Source organism: Candoia aspera, chromosome 13 (genome assembly GCF_035149785.1).
Source record: "Candoia aspera isolate rCanAsp1 chromosome 13, rCanAsp1.hap2, whole genome shotgun sequence".
Classification (NCBI taxonomy): Eukaryota; Metazoa; Chordata; class Lepidosauria; order Squamata; family Boidae; genus Candoia; species Candoia aspera.
Window position 1 is genome coordinate 4,721,343 of NC_086165.1, and position 23,699 is coordinate 4,745,041.

Sequence of the window (23,699 nt, forward strand, 5' to 3'; positions counted from 1 at the left end):
GACCACCGCTGGAATCGAAGCAGAGCATTTCCTAGCTGTATGCTCAGGGCTACGGGCAGCTCTTTTTGGGGTCACCTGCCTTAAAAAAAGAAAAAGTTGCTCCTTTGTGCAAAGCCTCAAAGGCTTTGATCAGCTACTTTGGTGTGTCCCAATAATGATGCCCATTTTCTTTTACTTGCATTTACTATTAAAACCTGCTGAAAAGGAGCCAATAGCTGAACATAGCTAAGCAGCTAATATTAGCCTAAATAAGAGAAAGCTAAGGGGAGACCCGATAGAAGTCTTCCCACCCTTGAAGGGCTGCGCAGGGAAGGGTGTGTGGATTTATTCCCCATAATGCCTGAGGGCAGGTCAAAAACCAGTGGTGGAACCTTCATAGAGACAGATCTAAACTCAGATAAAGAGGAATTTTCTGACTGTGACAGCTGTTAAGCAGTGGAACAGCCTGCCTTTTGAAATTGTGAGGGCTCCATCGCTGGAGATTTTCAAGCCAAGGTTGGGCAGCTGTTTGAGGATTTCTTCTCTGGGCACCACCAAGGTGCCTTCCAGCCCCATGATTCCAGGACGTGCGAACGTGACAGTTCCGTTTTATCATCGTGGCTAATCGTTCTAAGTGGACGCATCTCTCTGAATCCCTAAGAACTTTTCGGATCCATAAAAACATGACTTAAATGCAGTTGTCTCAAGTCCACTTACTTACTTATTTGTTGGCTTCAGATGGCTGCCCACCTCACATACGTGGTTCTAGGCGGCTTACGATAAAATTATGTGGGATTTCCACAAGTGAGGATTATTGCTGTGACTTGTGGCAGTGAACTCCGCAATATTTAACTATTTCCTATTTCGTACTTTAAGCATTGAAAATATTGCAAAAACTCTTTCTGCAAATCGGAGGTCACCGTATGGGTCAGGCCGTGGCATGCTCAACTTTTCCAGCAGCTCCTAGCTTGGTTTGAACAATTTCTGAAATATGAGGAACTGGATGAGTTTTGCTCCAGTTTGCAAAAAAGGAGCTGTTCTCGTGCTGCAGCCCATGCCTTCTAAGTATTATTTATTTTTATGGTTATTTTTTTCCTGGCTTATTCCTTTGTGATTTCATTTTGTTGCTGCTTTTCGGTGGCTCCTCTTTTGATAAATGTTTCTTCATAGGAGGTGTTGATGATGTTAGACAACTACGTGCGAGATTTCAAAGCCTTGATAGATTGGATTCAGTTGCAGGAGAAGTTGGAGAAGGCCGATGCTCAAAGCAGGTAACTGGGAAAGAACCTCCCTCCCTCCCTTTCCTCCTTCCTTCCTTCCTTCCTCCCTCCCTCCCTCCCTCCCTCCCTCCCTCCCTCCCTTCCCCTCTCTGCCCCCTCTCTCTGTCCTCTTCCCTCCCTCCCTCCATCTTCCTCCCTCCCTCCTTCCTCCTTCCTTCCTTCCTTCCTTCCTTCCTCCCTCCCTCCCTCCCTCCCTCCCTCCCTCCCTCCCTTCCCCTCTCTCTGCCCCCTCTCTCTGTCCTCTTCCCTCCCTCCCTCCCTCCATCTTCCTCCCTCCCTCCCTCCCTTTCCTCCTTCCTTCCTTCCTCCCTCCCTCCCTCCCTCCCCCTCTCTCTGCCCCCTCTCTCTGTCCTCTTCCCTCCCTCCCTCCATCTTCCTCCCTCCCTCCCTTTCCTCCTTCCTTCCTTCCTTCCTTCCTTCCTCCCTCCCTCCCTCCCTCCCTCCCTTCCCCTCTCTCTGCCCCCTCTCTCTGTCCTCTTCCCTCCCTCCCTCCATCTTCCTCCCTCCCTCCCTTTCCTCCTTCCTTCCTTCCTTCCTTCCTTCCTTCCTTCCTTCCTTCCTTCCTTCCTTCCTTCCTTCCTTCCTCTCTCCCTCCCTCCCTCCCTCCCTCCCTTCCCCTCTCTCTGCCCCCTCTCTCTGTCCTCTTCCCTCCCTCCCTCCATCTTCCTCCCTCCCTCCCTCCCTCCCTTTCCTTCCTTCCTTCCTTCCTTCCTTCCTCCCTCCCTCCCTCCCTCCCTCCCTCCCTCCCTCCCTTCCCCTCTCTCTGCCCCCTCTCTCTGTCCTCTTCCCTCCCTCCCTCCATCTTCCTCCCTCCCTCCCTTTCCTCCTTCCTTCCTTCCTTCCTTCCTTCCTTCCTTCCTTCCTTCCTTCCTTCCTTCCTTCCTTCCTTCCTTCCTTCCTTCCTTCCTTCCTTCCCCTCTCTCTGTCTCCCTCCATCTTCCTCCCTCCCTCCGTCCCTTCCCCTCTCTCTGCCCCCTCTCTCTGTTCTCTTCCCTCTCTCCCTCCATCTTCCTCCCTCCCTCCCTCCCTCCCTCCCTCCCTCTCCTTCCTTCCTTCCTTCCTTCCTTCCTTCCTTCCTTCCTTCCTTCCTTCCTTCCTTCCTTCCTTCCTTCCTTCCTTTCTCAGCATAGCACAAATTTGGATTGTAATTGCACATAAAATACAGGCAACTTATGGCCAAAACGTGTTCTTACAATCAGCAATGGCCCTTACGCCTGCAGATTTTCCCTCCACTTTTCTTATTCCTCACTGGTTTGTAATAACGGTTGTTTGTCAAGATACCTGAATCGAGCAAAGTGGAACAGCTATAAAGCCTAGCTTACAGCAAAACCAGAATAGGAAACCTGTCTGAATTTGATTTGAAGGAAAGCTCCCGTTTCCACAACTTAGAGGCTGCATTCGTACATTATAGCTTATTTGGCTTGGACTTGGTTATGGTGGTAAACCTAGACCTTGGGGCTGCTTCAACAAACTGGATTCGTAATGTCGCATTGTTGCATCTCTCTGCAACCTGGCCTTTGAGTTAATTTCACCAGTGTGCAGATTACTAGGGAATCATTGTTTTTCTCAGTGTCAGGGCTCTTGACTAGGGGAGATGAAGCTGTAACAAAATACAGAATTATTTTAAGGATCAAGTTAAATGTTTGTTGCATCTTAATTGCCTTTTTGAGGATTGGGGTTGGGGAAGCAGGAATAATTAGCATCATTATAAGATAAATACACTTTTACAGTCAATCGCCTACCCCAAATATCCAAGCATATGATAAAGGAAGCAGCTAAGCCACAATCCTGCTAGAAAACAGGGTATTTATAATGTAAGGCATGAGCAAATTAGGGATTTACCAATAGGAGTAGTTAAATATGGAAAACGAAAAATGGATTAATGTTGCTTAGAACAAAAACTGTTTAGGGCCTCTTCAGAAAGTGACCATGTAAAGACCTTAAGGACATGCTGAGAGAGGAAGTTTTATTTTTTGGACACTTTGTGGCCTCGGGTGAAGAGGCTTTTATCCCGAGTGCAAATATTTAGGACTTCTTTGGTGTGGGAAGAAGAAAATTATTGGCAATGTCATCAGAGAAGTGAAAAAGACAAGACAGCTTTGTACTAATGGTGGACCCCACACGGCTTACCTGTGCATTGCAACGTCCGGGAGGGGAGTGACGTTAATTGTGGGGGAAGGAACGGTGTCTTCTTTGCTTAGCATTCTTCGTCATTTTCAGGCCAACCTCACTAGCGTGGGAAGTAAAGAAGATGTCCCCAGGGCGCCATGTCATTCCGAGCCCATCAACCGACAGAATCAGCGCAACATCCAATGCCCGGAGAAGTCTTAATTTCGGGTATGCGAATTGAGCAGCTTTTACTATTTCAAGGGTGAAAATGGAGATGTGCTAAAAACTTGCTGCCCTCCCAGTGGGTGGGCTGCAACCAGCCAAACAGAAACAAGCGTAGCTCAGCGTGTCTAGAGGGCCACCGACTGGTCAAGGTTGCTGGAGACTTTAACTTCTCTTTTGACACCTGGCCTACAATCCTGGTGAAGGTTTCTGCTTCCTTGCTGCTCACACCAGCAGGGAAATTTTATTTGTTTGTTTGTTTGTTTAATTAATTAATTTTTATCCTGCCATTATTATTTTTATAAATAACTCAAGGCAGTGAACATACCTAATACTCCTTCCTCCTCTTTTCCCCACAACAGCAACCCTGAGAGGTGAGTTGGGCTGAGAGAGAGGGACTGGCCCAAGGTCACCCAGCCAGCTTTCTGCTTCCCAGCTGCTGGCTCATCAGCTGGGGTGGGAAAAACTCGGTGAGCCTTCACAGGCCATATAGAGAGCAGTTGAGGCTCCAGATGTGGCCCAAAAGTTGTCTATCTATGCTCTTCGCTGTTAAAAGCTCACTCCAGACGTACACCTTTCCCCATCCTCCAAAGTGTTTATTCTCCTTCTCCATGTCACACTTTGCTTTTTATTTTATTTTTTGCTGCTAAGTATCGTTATTGGATTGCCATGTTGTTTCATCTTGCTATTATGGTTGGTCACACTGTGAGCCGGATGTTCAGGCTGGATTTGGCATTTTTGTTCACCTATCGAGTCCTTCCCAAGAACTTGGGATATGTCATGAGTGAGGATGGCGAGCAGGGGGCTTCCATCCAGGCTGTAAAGTGCATGCGTAGCACTGAGGAATTAGGTAGCCATTCCAAGAGACACAGATCGGGACCGCCTTAGCCTTTGGGGTTGATCTGTCTGGGTTTTTCCCACGCTTCTTCAGTTTGTTAGGATTTCCCTGTTATGTAGCAACAATAAAACACTAGAGACCTGTTCCTTGTCTCAGCGAGGTTCCTGGCTGTTAGGACAAGATAGGCAGTTGTTGTTTAATAATATTAAAGGTATCATCGCAGGATGTGAGCTGTTCCAAGTAAAGCTGCCTTTTGCCATTGACTGATGGTGATTTTGTCAATGCCGATGGTGTTCAAGTGGTGCTCCAGATGTTTTGGAATTGCACCCAAGGCATCTATTATCATTGGACTACCTTTGCTTTCTTTTGCCACTGTTGTTCTACTATTTGTGATTTATTTATTTATTTATTTATCCAATTTGTCCCCGCCCATCTCCTCCCATCAGGGGACTCTGGGCGGTTTACAATAATCAATTAAAACAACAATCATACAATGAATAAAATATACAATATAAAATTACAGTAATAAATAATATAAATAAGAGTAAAAAATAAAAAAGTCCAAGTGGCAAAAGAATCTAAAACAGTCCAAGCATGGGAGGAGTGGTCTATAGCAGCCATCCCCGTGTAGATCTATTCCCCTCTCCTCCCCAAGCGAGGCAGCAGAACCAATATTATTATGATTATGATGATTTTGGACCTCTGCAAATCTCAGGGCTCTTCCAAACCTGTGGCCCTGTTTTGATTTCTGCTAGTGCTCACTAGCAAGAGTTGGAATTCTTTTCAATTTTATAAGCACCCCTGGCTTGGCACATGGACAGTTGAGAGTGCAAGGAAACCCTTGGTGGCCCAAAATCTAAACGTGATCTTGGCCCCAAGGAAAGAAGCTCTATCACTCTGTTTCTTTTTTGCTGACATCTTGCACTGGAGAAATAGATGAAAAAGAAGTATTTCTGGAAAGAGGCAGGAGGCACTGAGTTTTTGCACGAACGTTTAGCAAATCTCAATGATTTTGTTTACCACTGCTCTGGGGTGTGATCTGCACAAGTACTGTATAATCTTTAGGTTTCTGGTGCACTTTCTGTGCAGTTGGACAGCCGTCCCCTCCATGTGATAAAGCAGTTGTGTGACTATGTCTTGCCTTGACCACCTTTCAGGTCAACCTCGCCCAGTTGTGTGCTCAGGGCTGGCTTTGGTGGAGATTTTTGGTGACCAGGTTGATCAAGAGTAGTCAGCAGAAGTCAAAGCAGGGTAGAAAATGGCAAATGGCTTTAATGGCTTTTTCTTCTCTTAGAGCACCTCCTGCAACGGTTACTTCTAATCGTCTGACTCCCTCTGGGGTCAGCTGGGCAGACAAAGTGAAAGCAAACCATCCAGGAACAGCTCCCCATTCAGAGGAGGTAGCCACGCAGGCCCACGTTCCAACTGCAGCACAGAAGCCATCCCGCAGAAATGGCAAGTTTCTTTACCTTTCCAATTTAGGCAGGATTGTTTTGATAACCCAGTCTTTCAAAGCAAGCTGTGCAATGAGATAAAGGCTGCATTTCGGACATCATACTAAAAGAGAAAACACAGTAGCCATCTCTAGTCTGGGGTTTCTCAAACTGGGTTCCGTGTCGCCCTGGGGTTCCGCGAGAGGTCCCTTGGGGTTCCCTGGGAGATCCCAATTTATCTAAAAAATTATTCCAAGTTTGGGCAACTTCACCTTAAAGAGGTAAGTCTCATTCTTTATGTTTAATTTAAGGACCCTGTTCATCCATATACGCAGGCCTACACATGAAATGAATATCGTAATTTTGTAACTTCCGGCCTATATTGGAGCCTGAATGTGCAGGGGTTCCCCGGGCCTGAAAAGTATTTCATGGGTTCCTCCAGGATCAGAAAGCTGAGAAAGGCTGCTCTAGCCTTATGCCTTCCCCCTGGCCTTCTCCTCCAGTTGCACTGGGGGAAGAAAAGGAGCTGTTTCCTCTTCTGTTTCAGATTAGCCCCTATTTATCATACTGTCCAAACTCTAAACATCTTAACTATCACTAGAGAAAATGACCCGACTTCATAAAATATGGTTTTAAAATTGGGTAGTTTCCAGTATTCATAGCTAAGATTAACTACAGTTTGCCTGGTAAGCCATACTTAATCTAAAACAGAAGCCAGAACTTCCAGACTTCTCACAGCCTTGCTGCTGGACACAGAATGTGAGATAAGATCCTGGAATAGAAGACTTGGAAGGGACCGTTTAGGCCATCAAGATCAAGCCACTGCCCAGAACGGCTAGTTCTCACAGCTCTTAAGGATACTTCAGCACTGTGTCTAAAAGGTTCAACATTCTCTTTGCTAACCTGGCCATAATTTCCTTTCGAGGGACTGGAGGTGTTTGCATTAAGCTGTCAAAAAAACCCTCCCAACCTTTGCTCCATATTCTCTCATGTTTCAAAGATAAAAGTAGGATGTGCCTCGTCGCACACTGGTTCCTGTGCCAAGCCCCGCTTCCCCGAGTTTCTTCCCCCTCTTCTGCCTCTTGCAGTGTCTTGGATGCACGAGGCTCACTCTCCATTCACGAAGGAGCCAAGTGGACGGTGGTTCTCTTCATCAGAGGTCCATCAGGAAAAAAATTGTGGACCTTCAGTGATACTGCAGCAGCTGCAGTGGGCAAAGGGGCAGACGTGTACAGCCCGTGGGGCCTCGGTGTTCCTGTGTGTGGAATTATACCCATGTGTGCACAAGAAGCCAAAGTGGGTGCCAATCAGTACTGGGGTGTGAGCTTTGTTTGAAAAGGTGACAGCTTTAAGATGTCATGCTGCTGATTTGAACCAGGCTCCCTCAGAAGGCAAAATACAACAGTCACAATACCAACGTTAAAAATAGGGTCAATCCTTTATCAGGGGTTAACCCTAGCAAATAAGGACAGGACAAGCTTATCTTAGTGTTTTGTGCTGCGGTTAACTGTGTGCGTTCACTCGTTAAAAACAGGGGTAATGAACTTTAGACTCCGTGATCCACCTAGAAATGCCATTTAACAATTTTAGAGGAATTTGTTCTGTCTTCCCTGCCGTCGTCCTCTTTCAAGAGTCTTGGGGCACTTTTCCCCAAAACTGCCAGGTTTATTGTGGCATAACTTCTAGTCCGCGCAAGTTTATGTGCCATGATAAATCTGTTCAATTTGAAAAGATGGGTGGTGATAAATAAATAAATAAATAAAATAAAAGATGCCCCCAAGACTCCTTTCTGTTTTCTTTTCCTTACATTGACCAATAACAGAACCTAAAAAAAAAACTCTGTGGAATTAATTTGGGGAAGTGAAAGAGAGAGAGGAAGAGAAAAAGAAAAGATCCTTTTTCTTTCCAAAGAAAAACCTCTCTGCTTTTTAAACATCACTGTCCGGGACCGCTACTTAAAGAACAGCTCAGAAAGGTTTTGAGTTTCAGAGTATTCGAAGCTTACAAGTGGCCCCAGTAGAGGCGTGTTTAGCTAAAGTCTTCAAGACAAAGCTGATAGGATGTGCGGCAACTGAAGGGAACAGAACTATGCCTAAAAGCGATAATGGATGGCTTGCTCTTTGAATATAGGCAACCCCTAATCCTGTTGTTGTTTCTTTTGCTCAAAATATGTCTCTGGTTGAAAGATCATTATACTGGAAGGCCGGAGCATTTTGAGAGGTTAACAATGCAACCCCCTCGCTGTCACAAATGAGCCTCGCTGCGTTCAAAGGTTAACCCCTTCCTGAATGCATTGAGCATCCTTCCCTAACCAGGCGATTTCCTTGAGCAATTCAAAGTCGTGATAGCACAAGGGGTGGTGAAAGGCCCTTTCCCTCTTCTTTCTCCACACCCTCCCTAATTTTTTTATCAATGTGCCTGTCATCTTTCCAAACTTCCAGTGATTAAGCCTTTCATCCAGGAGACTGTGTCCAGCCTCTCGGAAAGGTTGGGTACCGTTTCCTGTATCTTTTTGAAATATGCCATTCTCTTTTTGAGATGGCATGCAGAGTAATCACAGAGCAGAAGTATATGAAGCATTAGGATCTTTGATACTACATGTCTGTTTAGTAAACTGCTTTTTTGTCTGAAACCAGATCAGTTTAGCTCATCATTCTGAAGGTTTGAGAGATCCTTCCAAATCTTTGTTTCCTTTGATCCCCTCCCTCCCTCCCACTCTCCTTTCCTTCCCTATTTCTCCCTTCCTTCCTTCCCTATTCCTTCCTTCCTTCCTTCCTTCCTTCCCTGTTTCTCCCTACTTCTCCTTCCTTCCTTCCCTCCCTCCCTCCCTATTTCTCCCTTCCTTCCTTCCTCCCTCCTTATTTTTCCCTCCCTCCCTTCCAGCCCCACCTGAAGATATCAAGGTTTATCATGCACCTTTCTGTATCCAAGTGCTTGGTTACTCAGCCATTGTAGGGTTGCTGTTGTTTTTAATGAACTTATTGTAAGTTAACGCTTGAATTAAATTATCCACCAGTTAGGTCAAAAGGGAGATAAAGTTAATCAAGTTGCCTGCCATTGGAACTGAGCTGCGATGTTTCTTTTTACTGCTGTTTCTTGGAGTTTATCAGTAGTGCCGGGATATTTTTCAGATTTGGGGTTTCATTTCAAGTGTTTTTCTGTGGATAGGTAGGATGGGTAGCACAGGATGAGTAGTTAGAATCTGTGAGCCTTTTTTTTTAAACACCAAGGATAATTATGTAATCTAACTGCACTGTATGCAGTGTTTACATTTTTAGTTTCGTATAGCACAATCCTATGTACACAGACTCCAAACTATATGAGTTCAGAATTGCAGCTTTGGTGCTCAACAAATATGAGGACTGTTGCTGCACCTCTGTACCCTATCAATTTGGGGTCCAGCAGGAAGAGCAGATCTGCATCATTTTATAGTTACTAATGAAAATTACCCCCCCCCAGTCAAGCTGAGGACCCTCTCCTTGATATATACTCACTGACTGCAAGGAGGCTGTTTCAGCAAGAAGGGAAGAAGCTAACAGTATGCACTCAGAAGAACGAGTCCCTTTTAAATCGATGTTTGAGTTGAAGGAACCCACAGTTCAGCAGGTCTCCTGTGACTTGGTCCTGCTCCTGTCACTAATAAGGTTACAGGACAGTTCTTCCAGATGGACTCATTTGAAAGGCATAACGTCTAAATGGCTTTTAGGCAGGGTGGGGGCTCAGAGAAACAGATGGTTTGTCACTTCCATGTAATACAAGAGGAAGCAGAGAGTGGGAAGCTCAAGTGTGGTTAGAGAATTGTCAAAATAATCCCGTGAATTATTCATGGACAAAACTGGGCAAGTAACTAAATCCAGCTTGCGATATCCAGGGGAGGATAAAGTGTGTTGCCTTTCTTTTTGGAATGCTGGCTTCTGGGTTGCAATATGTGGCCATGTCATGGACACCCCCCCTCTCTCATGTACTGTTGGGTCATCTTCGAATCCTATTTAAAATAGCAGTTGGAGTCAGACGAGGGTCTTGCCTTGGCTAAATAGGCGATACCTGTCAGAAGATGAACCTTGTGGATTTTGTGAAGGGCTGGGTTCTTTTGCCTTTCTAAATGAGTATGGCTCTCTACTGTTTTCTCCAAATTAGAAGGAGAATCTCTTCCTCTCTTTCCTTTTTCCATCTGCCCAACCTTGCTACTGAAGCAGTTGCTAGAAATTCCTTTCTTTCAAATCGGAAGAATAAGAGAAACAAACCGTTCTACACTGATCAGACTCAGCCTGGAGTCTTCTGTCCAGTGTTGGCCACCACAGTCTATGAAGCATCTGTTAAGGATTTCTACATGGAAGAGAATTGGACTCGGTCTCCCTGGGTCCTTCCTATTTTAGGACTTCATGATTGAATCTGTGTTTGCCAGTGCTTATTTTTCTTAACTCCATAGATGCAAGTCTGTGTCATTAGGTTGGGATGTCCAATGGCCAGCCTTCCCCCCCCTGCCCCCACCATACTTGGGTCCCTCAAGAGGTTCTGGGTTCTGCCTGCCCTGAGCCTCAGACAGGGTAGCTATAATTCAGGGGTATGGGAGGTATGATCCAAAATACTTGGAAAAACACAGGTTGGGGAAAGTGGTTCCGTTATATTAAGAAATGAGGCTGTAGCAGGTCTGTTCATCTTCAAGGTAACATTGGCCTCTTTATTGCTTTGTGTTCATTTTTAAAGCAAAACCAATTATCCCCTCTACATTTTCAAATGCAGTGTTGGTCTGTTAACGGAACGATAGCTGGGGTAGTGGATGTAAACTAGGTAAGGCAATTTCTCCTGTTTGCCAAAAATGTGTTTCTAGAGTCTTGGTTCGTGTGTGCGGTCCCCCTGAAACTGTTTTCAAGAGGAAAGTAGTTTTAGTGCGTACCGACTGCACAACTATGTTCATTTTTACCCTCTTGTCTAACAACAGTGAAGGCAAAATATTGCTGAAGATTTTTTTTTTATGTAACTCTGTTTCCACTACTAAGTTTTCCTTCTGATTTCTCGGTTGGCTATTCAATGATTCGATGTAGAGAGGAGGGATGCTGAAGGCTGGGAGACGGTCCAGCGTGGGAGGCCAGTGAGATCCAAATCTTCTGCTTTAGTCCCAAAAGCCACTTCGTCTGCAGAATTATTACGGTTTAAGGATGACAGTGACAAAGAAAACTTAATTCTTCATCCACTGGTAAATAAACAGAAGGGTTCGTTAGGTGGAGACTGCATATCCAAAAATACAGATCCCGTCCTGAAAGATTCTTGCCATCAGTGTGAACACCCGCTTGCTGAAAGGACTCAGGTAAGCATAATTTAATCTGCATTTTTTACAAATGCCGATCGGCTGTAAGAGTTGCGGAAGATTTTCTCCGGTTCAGTTGAGGCAGATGTTTTTCACCAACTAAGGTTATCTTAGTCTGGACCACACACCAGTTTTGTTTGGTGGTTGTGCAGATGTTTTTGGTGGATCTCCACGAATGCTGCTGTGTTGGTGGTGTTCTGTCTGGTTATGAGCTTACTTGGCAATTGCATTAGATTAATTATATGCCATCAAGTTGGTGTTGACTCTTAGTGACCACATGGATAGATTGTCTCCAGGAGGTTCTGTCCTCAACCTGCTCCTACAGGTCTTCTATTTATGTACCTATCACCACTGTAACATCTACCTTGCTGCTGGTCATCCTCTTCTTCTCTTTCCTTCCACCTTTCCCAGCATTAGAGCCTTCTCCAGAGAGCTGGGTCTTCACTTAATGTGTCCAAAATAGGATAATTTGAGCCTCACACCAAAAGTTGAGAGTTATTTATAGCTGCCTCAGCCAAATGGGAGGGAAATGGTGGATTCTGATGGCTGATCTCTGTTTGGTTCATAGTGGTGTAAGCAGGCCTTTAAATAACCTGGTTCTAAATGATTTAAGATTTTTAAAAAAATTACTACCAGCAATCTGAATTGAACTGGGAAACATACCAGCAGAGAGCCCAGAATAAACCATTTTTCAGAATCCTCTGCCCATATTGTTGTATTTTCTATAATTTTTCTTGTGACTTGCAAGCTAATTTTCATTTTCTGCTGCTGAAGCAGTGCTTTTTCTGAAGCATTTTTATTAGATAAGAAGCAGAATACTCTATTTTTATGAGCTTTCCTTTCAAGTATTAAACAGCAAAGCATTGCTGCCTTCCTTTTGATTCATGGGGCTATACATATTTTATTAGACATGGATTTCCTTTTGCAAGTATATATTTCAGAAGGATGCTGAAAGATCCTCTTCAAAAAGTTTGTGTTAAGTGGGACATGTTACTCTGTTGATGCATTTGATTATATATAACCATATTTCAATGAGTCTGGGGCAGGGGAGGGAGCGTTGGAAGTCAGATGTTAAAAGCTCACCAGAAAGGGAATCTCCTTTAACTATGGGGAATGACGGAAGAAAGAAAAGTGAGAGAAGGAGAGAGAAGGAGATAAAGGACTAAATTGCCTTGAGCAAAATGCATGGGTGTGGTTCCTTTGAGTCTCTCCACCGCTTATCTATCCATCTATCACATATTAGTTCACAGCCCGTGTGTTTGAAGACATCAGGGTCTCTGAGGAGAACATTGGCTTGTCAGGTGGACCTTTGCAACCGTCTTCCGAAGTGCCGCTTGTTCTCATAGATGTTGATTGCAACTCCAAGAGTCCAGCAGCGGATGACACGACCTCCATCGTTTCAAAATGTGATGAAGGGAGCGAAGCAGAAAAAACCAAGAGTGAAAGCGAAATGGATCCTGCCGATATTTCAAATGTAAACGCCTTCATCTACACAGAGGGGTCCTAAATATGAGTCCACAAAAAAAAAAAAACCACTGCTGCATGCAGTTAATGATTATCAGCTCCTCCTACTTAGACCTATCCGCTTTGCACGGAGAAGGATGCTGGTCCTCATGTGCACGGGGTGGGAGTGCCCATGGTAGAATTGGTGATCGGGCCTAGAAGGCAGACCTAGAAGAATCCATTGTCTTTTTTTAGCAAATCCAGTAATAGACCATACTGTTCTTCCGAAGCTGAAGAGATTAGTCCTGTGCAGAAGTGATCTACTCAGTTTCAGTTGAAGTATTTCTCTAATTTGTCTACTCAGTATTCGTCTGGTATAATTGATGTTCCCAGTTGTTTAGCCCACACTAACTCCCATTACTTGTCAGTGATAAATATTGTTCCTTCTTCTAGGTCTTCTCACCATTCTGAGCTCTTGAGTCATAGAGCAGATGTTTCACTGGGTCAGAAACCGTAAAGTTTAGGGGATAGCAGTGATCCTTACCTGGAAAGTGTTTTCAGACTTCCCAGTCTGGTTTCTGATCTTAGTTTCCCTTCTTTAGTCCATGGCAGAGGTGCTTGCTAAAAAAGAGGAGTTAGCAGATCGCTTGGAAAAAGCCAACGAAGAGGCCATTGCGAGCGCCATTGCAGAAGAAGAGCAGTTGACGAGAGAGATTGAAGCAGAGGAGAACACCGACATCAACCTAGAAACGGACAACGACAGTGACTTCTCTGTGAGCTTTCTGCTTGTTGGGGAAGCTGACGTTGATTGAACTGCTATTTTTCTAGGCAAAGTTAGACTTGAAAATACAATGCTCGGCTTTTGTATACTTCTTGACATTGAAGGATAGCTGGGCACTTACTTTGTAAAACGTGAGCCAGAATAAATATACAGAAGTATTCTGAATCTTGAGGTTTCCCTTTTGAGCAGTGTAAAAATTAACTGCTTGTTTTCCAGCTAGAAAAATCATGCAGAACGCCTGAGATTCTGGTTTACAAGGAACCAGGACCATTTAGGGGAAGACAGAGGACCATCAGAAACAGGAGATTGAGGAGAACCCCTCGTTCCCCTATGAGAAGAAGCAGTCACAAAGTTCCCTTTTGCCCAGTCCCCTACCATTTCAAATGTGGGGAATGGTCTGAATTGTGATGAGCAAAACAAGCCAAAACATAGGTTAAGATCCTAGCTTGTTCCCCATCTTTACAGCGGAGTTATCCGCACAGTTGCAAAGGAGGTATAGAGATGCGGGGCAGCTCTGTGAATGCACCATCGCTTGTTCTCATAGAGCTGAACAAGTTTTCCTGTTGGGTCCCAACTGGGCTGAATCTCTTTTTCGATCGATAACGCTGCTTTAAAAGGGCGGCGAAGGGAGGGAGAAAAGAAGGCACCGTTGCCCATTATTCTGTGCATATAATAATAGCTGCTGTTCTTTTTTGCAGAAGGTGGGGAGTGGCAAGCTGAAAAGGAATTCCTTCTACATTGTTGGAGAGCATCTGAAATTCTGTCTTTCTCTTTTCTCTTTTGCACTCTGGATGTTTAGGCCAGCCTGGGCAGTGGGACTATATCTTTCTGCGGCATTTCCATGGACTGGAATGATGTCCTGGCAGATTATGAAGGTACGGATCCTTTTCCGGAACCAGAGCTGACCCAATTCTATTTAAGGGAGCCAGCGTTTACAGTTAATTTTGGGAGCACCATTCCCATTGCCAGCGTGCAAATATGGCCAGTTATGCTGGTTCTGGGCCAGCTTTTGCTTCAAAACCCGATTCTCTGGTTTTCTGCAGCTCGTGAATCGTGGCGTCAAAATAATTCCTGGGGCGACATAGTGGAAGAAGAACCAGCTCGCCCACCGGGCCATGGGATACACATGCATGAGAAGCTTTCTTCTCCTTCTCGCAAGAGGTCTTTAGTTTTTAAGCACTTGATTCCATTATTCGGGAATGACTGTGAACCAGAATCTGTATGAGTAATATGCTGGCAATTAAAAGGCAGGGAACAGTTTTGTGCCAATCCAGATGTGCTGGTGCTTGGACGGGAGATCACTAGGAAATTTCAAGGCTGGATTTAGGATAGATCGGGAAGCCGAAAAAAATATTCCAGAAGAAGGCATTACTGCTGAGAAAAGCACATGGGCTATACGTGCGGTCAGCAGGGATGTATTGTCTCAGGAGTTGGCAGCCCTGACCAACCTTGTTTGGGTTCAGAAGCTGATCAGGGTTTGACCTGGTTATGACCAAGATGGGAGATCATAAGAAAATCCTTAATTGTAGGTTAGACTGGGAAGGTATTCCAGCCTCAGGCAGTAGCAGACCACTTTTGTATTACTGCCAAGAAAACGACATAGATGCCTCCATGAGGTCACCAGGAGTCGAGCCTGCCTTGCAGAAGACCTTTAGAGCAGGCAACCCGGTATTTCATAACCTTCAGATATTTTGCACTGCTTATTGATTGAGCTGCAGAGACTTGAAATCCAAAATATCTGGGGGCACTCCAGCCTACTTGGAGTAACAGGAATTTTCTATTGCCTACGTTTGAACCACCTTTGTAGTGATTATTAACACAATAATGTAAGATTATACAGATACTGTACACCATTTCTTTCTATTGTGCTTGTAAGGCAAAGATCGAACTAGGGATTCTCTGAAGGAGAAGCTGCTGTCTTTGCACCGTCTGTTAGTCCCTCCAAGCTGTCACCCTATTTTTAAACCATATGTGCTGTTAATGCGGAGTCCTGTGGTTTTCAGCTGGTTCCGCGTTCTTTGGGTTCTCAGTTTTCTGTGATGTTTCTTTCCAAAGGACAATTGCAGAATCGAAGAAAAAGCATGAAGAGAAGCAGATGAAGGCTCAACAGCTGAGGGAGAAGCTCCGTGAAGAGAAAACTCTAAAGCTTCAGAAATTAATGGAAAGGGTAAATCTGCCATGGCACCTTTTTAATTCCCTCCCAATTGAATCTCATTTGCACCTTGAATCACACTCCTAGAAGGTTTGAGCCCCCAAGCCCAGAAATTGCCACTGGAAAGAATCTTCTTAGATGCTCCCCAAACAGGAGATCAGAGGTGAGGAACGAGCCCTTGGTCCCTTGCTTCCTTTCTCCTCCACCTTTGCAGTGATGACCACCCCAACCCCAGCCCCAGCCCCTCTTTCTGCAAAGCATCCAAATCAGGCAAATTGCTGCAAATAGGGAGGAGGGAAATTGGCTGGCACAAGGTGTCCAGTTCCAGGCCAAGCATGCCCATGGAGATAAGGCTTCAGAAGTTTCCTTGGCATTGCAAAGGGTTTACAAGTAGGGGCCAACAGCATGGGTTAAAGGAAGAGAGAGCTTGCCTGCGATGAATCCAAGCTGGAGTCAGTAGAAAAGTAGCAAAGTCAGGTCACAGTCCAAGGTTCAAGGCATTCATGGGAAGATCATCGGTCAATCCAGGTCAGTGGGTCGGTTTCTAAATATGTGGCTTTCAAGTCTTGAGTGCCCAGAGTCCAGCTTGGGTACGTTGTTCACGGTGGAGATGTGCCAATGTGGGGTAAACCAGATAGGAAACACGACCGGATGAGCTCATTCTACTTTATTGTAAGGCTACATTGACAGAATCTTGCAAGTCTGAAAGTGCAGTCCTCCCCCTTCTCCTTTACCACCTGAGAAACTAGGGAGGGTCTCTTCTGAGCCTCTTGCCCCGCCCACTATCCAACTTTGCACAAATCCTTTTTGGAGCCCGAGAAAGATGCTGGGAAACAGGCCCAGGGGTTGCAAAGTTCATTTCGCTTCCCTTGTATTAAGTGGAGTGAGATCTTTTCTCTTGTTCTGTGTCCTGTTACATTACAAGCTTTTAAAATGTTGACATGCATTAAACTTGGATTGATTGCTAACTCCTGAAATATTGTGAGATTTATGACATCTCTCACTACCTCCCCTCTTCCTTAGAGCAGGTGGCATCTACTTTGAGTGTGATCAAAAGAGTTCAAAAGCTCTTCTCCGTGTCGCTTAGAGCTGGACGGCTCCCTGATTAGGCCAAGCAGTGTTTCCTGCAGTAGCACTTCAAGGGGTATTTATTGGAGTTTTGGCAAGAGATGGGATAAAAAGCATGTCCAAGAAATGTAACATTATATTGCAAGGATTTGGGAGCAGGCAACATTGGCTTTTGAGGGGCGTGCTGGGAGTTGCACTCCAGAAACTGACTGGGACTGAGATGAAAACTCTATCTCTTTAGATTTAATTTTAAGCATAATTAAACTAGTCAAAGTCAATCCATAGGATTATCGTCCAGGCATTTCATATTTTTGTCCTCTTTTGGCACTGAAAGTTAAAATGAGGTGAGAACTGCAAGAGAACCACCACAGCTTTGCAGCCGAAGGTTGGGTCCCCCTGCTGTGTCGTATTATGATTAACACGACCACGATTGATATTGGTGGAAAGTTGCACAACGAAAGATGCTGGGAAGCTTAATGGTTGGGGGCTTATTTGACTCTTCATTCTCCTCTGCAGGAAAAAGATGTGAAAAAATGGAAAGAAGAATTGTTGGATCAGAGGCGAAGAATGATGGAGGAAAAATTGCTCCACGCAGAGTTCAAACGCGAAGTGCAGTTGCAAGCAATTGTCAAAAAAGCCCAAGAGGAGGAAGCTAAGGTAGGCCGCTCAGCTCAGAAACCGGTTGCGTCTTATGGACACGATCCTAATTATTTCCTTGCGGCTTCCACAACAGAGCTACCTGTTGGATGCTTCCCAACGTTTAAGGCTAAACGAATTCCCCAAAGAAAACTATAGAAAACATAAAAGAGGTAACAATACTGTCAATATTAATAATCATGATGATAATTTTTTAAAAAGGGCCTGGAAAACGTTGTTATCGATACACAGCTGACAAAAATATACTTGCATTGCTTGAAACTCTTCTTCCTTGCCTTAGTTGACAATCCGCAAATATCAACAATTCTTTGCTGCAAAAGAAAGGTAGGTTTCTCCTGCCAGTAGTATATGATTCTTACTTTTGCCTGCACTGTGCCTGAAAGACACAGCAGTCATTATGTCTTGATATACAGTATTCCAGGTTTGGAGGATATAGCCAAGTAGAACAGTATTTCTGTTTCTGGGAAGCTCATCAGGAGCCCAGCAGTGGAAATCATAATATATCTTTGGTCCAAATGTGTGTGCCCTGATCCACTGAAATTGGATTAGGTATCTTCCTTTCAGAGAAGTCACTGGTACATTCTCCAGTTCTGGGCTGCAGCAACAGTGGTCCTTGGTCTGAAAGCCTGTTTGCCTTTTTGAAGTTATTTGTCTTCAATGTTACCTCAAAACGGTGGAGTAGAAATGTGAAGGCCCTTCTTCTGAAGCATTCAGGAAGACTCTGAAGGCCAACTGTGTTTTTCAGCCACTGGATGGTGACGCCTTGCTTTCCGCTGATGAACTGTTTCCACCGAGGCACAGTTTTAACTCTGTCATTTTTATTGCTGTTTTTAGTTCCTTTAAGACAACCCACAAATTCTTTTAAGGGAAATAAATAGAAATAAGTGCAGCCACTTAGATTTGACAGAAGAGCCACTCTGTTAGAGAGATCAACTCTTCTGATCCAAGGCGATGTTTGCTTCATTTGACATCTTTAGTCAGAGCTGCTGCTTTGTTTTGTTTTTTAAGTGGTTTCCTGTGTCAGATTGATAACTGTACGGCAGAGTCATCCTATAAATTTGATTATCATTACTGTGATGTGGAGAATTGATTTGTATGCATGATTTTGTACTATGGTGAGGGCTGATTTTCAGTTTAACAGGGGATGGAGAATTTTAAGGGAAGGGGTGCATTGCATGCTGTTTTTGAAGAGTCTTTTTTTTAATGCTTTGGAAGCCCATAAGACAGCACAGTTGGCTAAGTCCATTAGCCTGATGGCTGCTTCTGCCTCTCACTTAGAGCTGCTGCCATTTGTTTTACCTGTGGGCCCTTGTTTTCTTAATCCCAGGCGACCTCTGCAATCAGATTAACAAATCAACCTGTCATAATTCCCCGTTTAGCAGATGTGTTAAAGCATTGCATCGGTTCAACTGTGCCAGATCAGTGGCCCTTTTCTCCCCAAGATTGCAACTCATGGGATCAGAGCAAAGGGAAAGAAGGCTATGACTTTCTCAGCTTCCCCCCCCCCCCGCTTAAATTCCCACTGCTGCCCGCTCAGTGAGCTGCAAAATCCATCCTGCAAATGTGCTCCACTCGGTAAACAAAGCAGAAAGTTTGACTCATCTGGGGATGTTTAACATGCCGGTAGATGGTGGGGCAGGGAGGCAGAAGACATGTGAGAATTGAGAATCGTAGAGCCAGAAGAGGCAATTTAGCTGCTGAATCCAGCACCCAGCTCAGGGCAGAAGTAGAAAACATCTTTCTCTGTCCTTGCGCTCCCCTTCTGCAGATTTGGGCTAAAGAGCAAGACAAATGAAGGAAGCAAGTTGAGTGTGGAATGGAATAGGGGGTCACTGAAGATGCTTTATAAACCCCAGGGAAAGAGACAGGAGGCACAGCTGGGTTGGTATTTCTCTGTCACAGGCCAGAGAATTCGTTGTCAGGGGGGGGGGATCCTCGGGAAGGAAGACATTCAGCTATGGGACGTTTTTGCATGGAAAGGAAACATATTGCCCGAATTGCTTTGACTCAGTGACACGGTTGAGGACTTGAGCACCCTTGAACTCTTCCCTGCTTCAAAACCCACCAGCCCGGGGCTCCAGACTTAGAGACCTAACAAGCATTTCTTTCATTCCCACGCGGACCTTCTCTGCTTCCCTTAGGGAATATGGCGGTAGGGAAGCGGCAACTCTGATCAGAAACCCTTTCCAGTAATTTAGTGAAGCTTTTGTTGTGTCTCGCCAAATCCCACGTTTTCTTTGACTGTTCCGAGAACTGGAGGCTTTTCCAGCTTCTGCGCCAGGCTTCTTCTCACCATTAAAAATGCCCCCACTGCTGACTCATAATCTGAGACGCTTGAAATTCTGAGATAGGAAAATAACTCAGCAGTAGGGAAACTATAGGAAAGTATCTTCTTTTACTGTCCTTCTATAAAGTGTGGCTTTTTTTTTTCTTTTAAGAGCATCAGTTATGCTAAGGGACCTTGCTGGGAGAAAATTATTTTGGGGTGACCCTTCCAGAGTTATTCCTGAAAGCGAATGGGTATCAATCATTTGAGAGCCAGTTCGCTGTAGTGGTGAAGGCACCAGGCTAGAAACCGGGAGACCGTGAGTTCTAGTCCCGTCTTGGGCACAAAGCCAGCTGGGTGGCCTTGGGCCAGTCCCTCTCTCTCAGCTCTAGGAAGGAGGCAATGGCAGACCACCTCTGAAAAACCTTGCCGAGAAAACTGCAGGGACATTTTCCAGGCAGCCTCCAAGAATCGGACACGATTGAGTGGATTAAAAAAAAAAAAAAGTCAATGATTTATTGAAGTGGCAGTGGGATTTCTGCAGGTCCAACTAATGGCTAGTTTTGATCCTGGGATGGTAAAACTGCTCATAGTGTTAACTGCTTAGTGAATTACAGCAGAAGGGATGTTTGCAGTACTTCACTTCTTCAGTCGTAAGGGAAGAAGTTGTTTCTCTAGAATTCAGACTTCGAAGAGACGAGCATATTTTGAAGGCAAGATGGAACTAGGTTCTAGAAGGCCAGGAACCTAAGAAGGAAAAAGCCCTCTAGGATGTCAGCAGATCTCTTGACTGACTAAGAAGTCATATGAGAGAAGGATAATTGAAAAGGGCTTATGTTAACCAAATTACAGGTAGTCCTCACTTAACAACCACAATAGGAACCAGAAAATTGTTTGTTAAGCACTGTGGTCATTAAGTGAGTCACCACATGACTGGACCTGATTTTATGACCATTTTTACGATGGTCATTAAGCAAATCCAGCTTCCCCAATGGACTTTTTTGCGAGAAACTGGCAAAACAGGTCGCAGATTGCGATCATGTGACTGCAGGACTCTGCAACTGGTCGTAAATGTGAGCCGGCTGCCAGGTGCCCGAATTGCGATCACATGACTGCAGGGGTGGCGCGACGCTTTGCGACAGTCGTAAGCGTGAGTACAGGTTGTAAAGCACTTTTTTTGAGGCTGTCGTAACTTCGGACTGTTGTTAAACGAACGGTCATTAAGCGAGGACTACCTGTGCTTGATTTCAAATGACTGACCGATGTATAACTAGACTGTCTGTCATTTTATTTTGCTCTAATCCAGTTTTTCATAGTGGTCACTGGGGTTCCCATTCCGTCTTTGGTTTCATGGCAGGTGAATGAAATTGCATTCATAAACACTTTGGAAGCCCAGAATAAGCGCCACGATGTTTTGTCCAAGCTCAAAGAATACGAACAAAGGCTGAGCGAATTGCAGGAGGAGCGCCAGCGAAGGCAGGAAGAGAAGCAGGCCCGCGACGAAGCTGTCCAGGTACTGCTTGACCTCACCAAAGCCACAAGGGGGGAAGAGCCTTCGGTGGCGGGTTTTTTCTTTTTTCTTTTTTGGACCTTACTAGTGTGCTGCTTTTGAGCACTGCTGTGGTAGCCTGTCTTCCCCTCCCCTCCCGTCCCTTCCTTTCCCTTCCTTCCCCTCCCCTTCCTTCTCTTCTTCTAACTCCAAACTGCTTCTGAGCTCTGAAACATTTAGGAAGCAACAGGGAGAAGGGATTTGCTTCTAAGCCTCCACGCCTAAGGGTGAGTCAGCCTGCATGGAACTAACGCAACACGATGATCTCTCTCTCTCTCTCTGTCTCTCTCTCTCTCTGTCTCGTTTTCTATCTCTTAATCTCTATCTCTATCTCTCTCTATCTTGCTATCCACCCATCCAGACTTTCTGTTCCTTCTATCTTTGTGCGAACCATTTACGACTTCCATATTTAAGAAGTGAAGTGTTTGCTCTATAGGAACGGAAGAGAGCTTTGGAAGCTGAGCGTCAGGCCCGGGTAGAAGAGTTGCTAATGAAGAGGAAAGAACAGGAAGCTCGGATTGAGCAGCAGAGGCAGGAGAAGGAGAGAGCCCGGGAGGATGCAGCTCGTGAACGGGCCAGGTAGCGATTGTGAACCACTTCCACTTTGCTGCCTCTAGGTTTTTATTGAATCCCAGCCCAAGAGTCTAGCTAGATCAGTGTTTCTCAGCCTTGGCTACTTTAAGATGTGTGGACTTCAACTCCCAGAATTCCCCAGCCAGCATCCTGGCTGGAGAATTCTGGGAGTTGAAGTCCACACATCTTAAAGTGGCCAAGGTTGAGAAACACTGGTCTAGATGCATGCAAATGGAATGTGCAAATGCTAAATTCATTTAATTGCTTTAACCCTAGAAACTAGAAACACACTCAAAGGCATTGGAATAAGTTGGGTCTACTGTATGAATGGAGGGAAGGGGGCATGCCCAAGATGAGTCTATGGATTTTGCTACTCTTGAGAAGGTGTTGATATCATCGAGGGCCTTAATTTTTCAACGTCTCCCCTTTTTGCATAGAGATCGGGAAGAGAGGCTCGCTGCCCTGACTGCAGCTCAGCAAGAAGCCATGGAGGAGCTCCAGAAAAAGATCCAGTTGAAGGTATGGACTAGAATTGCATCCCTAGAAAACTATTTTTTTCAGCTTATTTTAATTAGCCAAGTAATATCACTGCAGTTGGGATCAAAGAAATTCAAGACGCCAGCAGAATATGCCAGACATAAACGCTTTCTATCGACATTTCCACGTTCCGCAGATCTTTCTTGGTTTTGCCTAGTCTTTTGTTAAAACCTAGTCTTTTTTGGCTGCCAGGTTTAGAAGGCCTTTCTCAACAAATCCTGGGAAAATTGCTTTCTGGTCTTACCCCTCTCAGTGTTTGGCCCCAGTCGCCACCCTTAGGAGTCATTGGCTGTTTTGGAATATAGCCCCGCGTCAAGTTACCCTTACCGTGATTGTTTCAGCCCCACGTTGATTCTGCAGATGACTTGTAATAATGTGTGGGAAAGAGAGAGCCAAAAAGATGGAGAAGGTGGTGTTATCTAAAGTGCGTCTGGAAGGTGGAACTATTTGGAAGGGTTGAGACAGAAGGAAAAGAGGGAGGTCAAGAATCTTCCCAAGCTTTTTGCCAGCTTACCCCAGCCTGGCAGTTGTAGAGGAGACAACTCCCAGAATTCCCCAACAGACTACCCATTCTCTGACTGGGAATTCTGGGAGATGGAAGCAATACATCTGGAGGGATGCCCTACCGTTTAATTACTGTGAAGGTGTCCCATCTTTTTCCATCACTGGGGTTTTCTAGAGGCAGCTAACTAGTTGCGTTTTCCATTTATCTGATATCAGAACCTTGTCAGGCCCGCTGTTAACCTTTCAACAAATAAAGGGTTGCACCTCTTCTCCTTCAATCGCCCGCAGCACGACGAGAGCATTCGGAGGCACATGGAGCAGATAGAGCAGAGGAAAGAAAAAGCTGCCGAATTAAGCAGCGGGAGACACGCAAATACAGACTACGCGCCTAAACTCACACCCTACGAGCGGAAGAAGCAGTGTTCGCTGTGCAACGTTTTGGTAAGATTCTCGTCTGACTGGCGGCGTTCTCAGCGCAGTGCGATTCGTGACCAAGAGAAGGATGCAAAGCCTTGTGCACTCTAAAAGGATCTTTAGAATAATTGAAAACAGATCAGTTAATGGAAACTGGTCATTTAATCTGCCATGTCATGTCTGATGGCATGATGATCGCAGCATGATGTGATTTGTGGACGGGGAGATCCCAAGTCACATCTCCATTATCTTGCCTTTAGCAGTGGCACTCTTTTCTCAGCCTTGTTCTTGCATCTGCAAGGTGCGGTGGAGGACACTTGCCTGTGACCCATCTGCTTTATTTTTCACGCAAACCATTCCACAGATTCATCAAGCGCTGTAGAACCGCCTCTTGATCCAGAGCGTCTCTGCCACAGAGGCCTCCTTAGCCTTACCCACATACTGCCTTTGTGATGAGGATCACTCGAAGGAGAGAGTAGATCTGCCCTTGTGTGCCCTCCGCCCTTTCTTTCTTGCAGTGGTCCTCTAAGACAAGACATGGGAATATGCTTGTGCGGGATTGGCTCATTGCAGTTTCCCAACCAGC

The 23,699-nt window shown here is 45.1% G+C and overlaps 1 protein-coding gene across 3 annotated transcripts in view; it reads left to right on the forward strand.

The window, feature by feature from the left end:
* The window catches only part of SCAPER (S-phase cyclin A associated protein in the ER), a 104,524-nt gene that overhangs the window by 17,239 nt on the left and 63,586 nt on the right, over nt 1-23,699 (forward strand). For all 3 annotated transcript variants that reach the window (XM_063314259.1, XM_063314258.1, XM_063314257.1), the window contains 14 exons: nt 1,150-1,250; nt 3,480-3,596; nt 5,723-5,887; nt 10,911-11,169; nt 12,413-12,643; nt 13,215-13,385; nt 14,193-14,268; nt 14,437-14,554; nt 15,449-15,560; nt 17,130-17,270; nt 20,894-21,049; nt 21,522-21,664; nt 22,096-22,177; nt 22,988-23,140. In XM_063314259.1, coding sequence (XP_063170329.1) covers nt 1,150-1,250; nt 3,480-3,596; nt 5,723-5,887; nt 10,911-11,169; nt 12,413-12,643; nt 13,215-13,385; nt 14,193-14,268; nt 14,437-14,554; nt 15,449-15,560; nt 17,130-17,270; nt 20,894-21,049; nt 21,522-21,664; nt 22,096-22,177; nt 22,988-23,140 — 2,025 coding nt within the window. The remainder of the gene's footprint in view (nt 1-1,149; nt 1,251-3,479; nt 3,597-5,722; nt 5,888-10,910; nt 11,170-12,412; nt 12,644-13,214; nt 13,386-14,192; nt 14,269-14,436; nt 14,555-15,448; nt 15,561-17,129; nt 17,271-20,893; nt 21,050-21,521; nt 21,665-22,095; nt 22,178-22,987; nt 23,141-23,699) is intronic.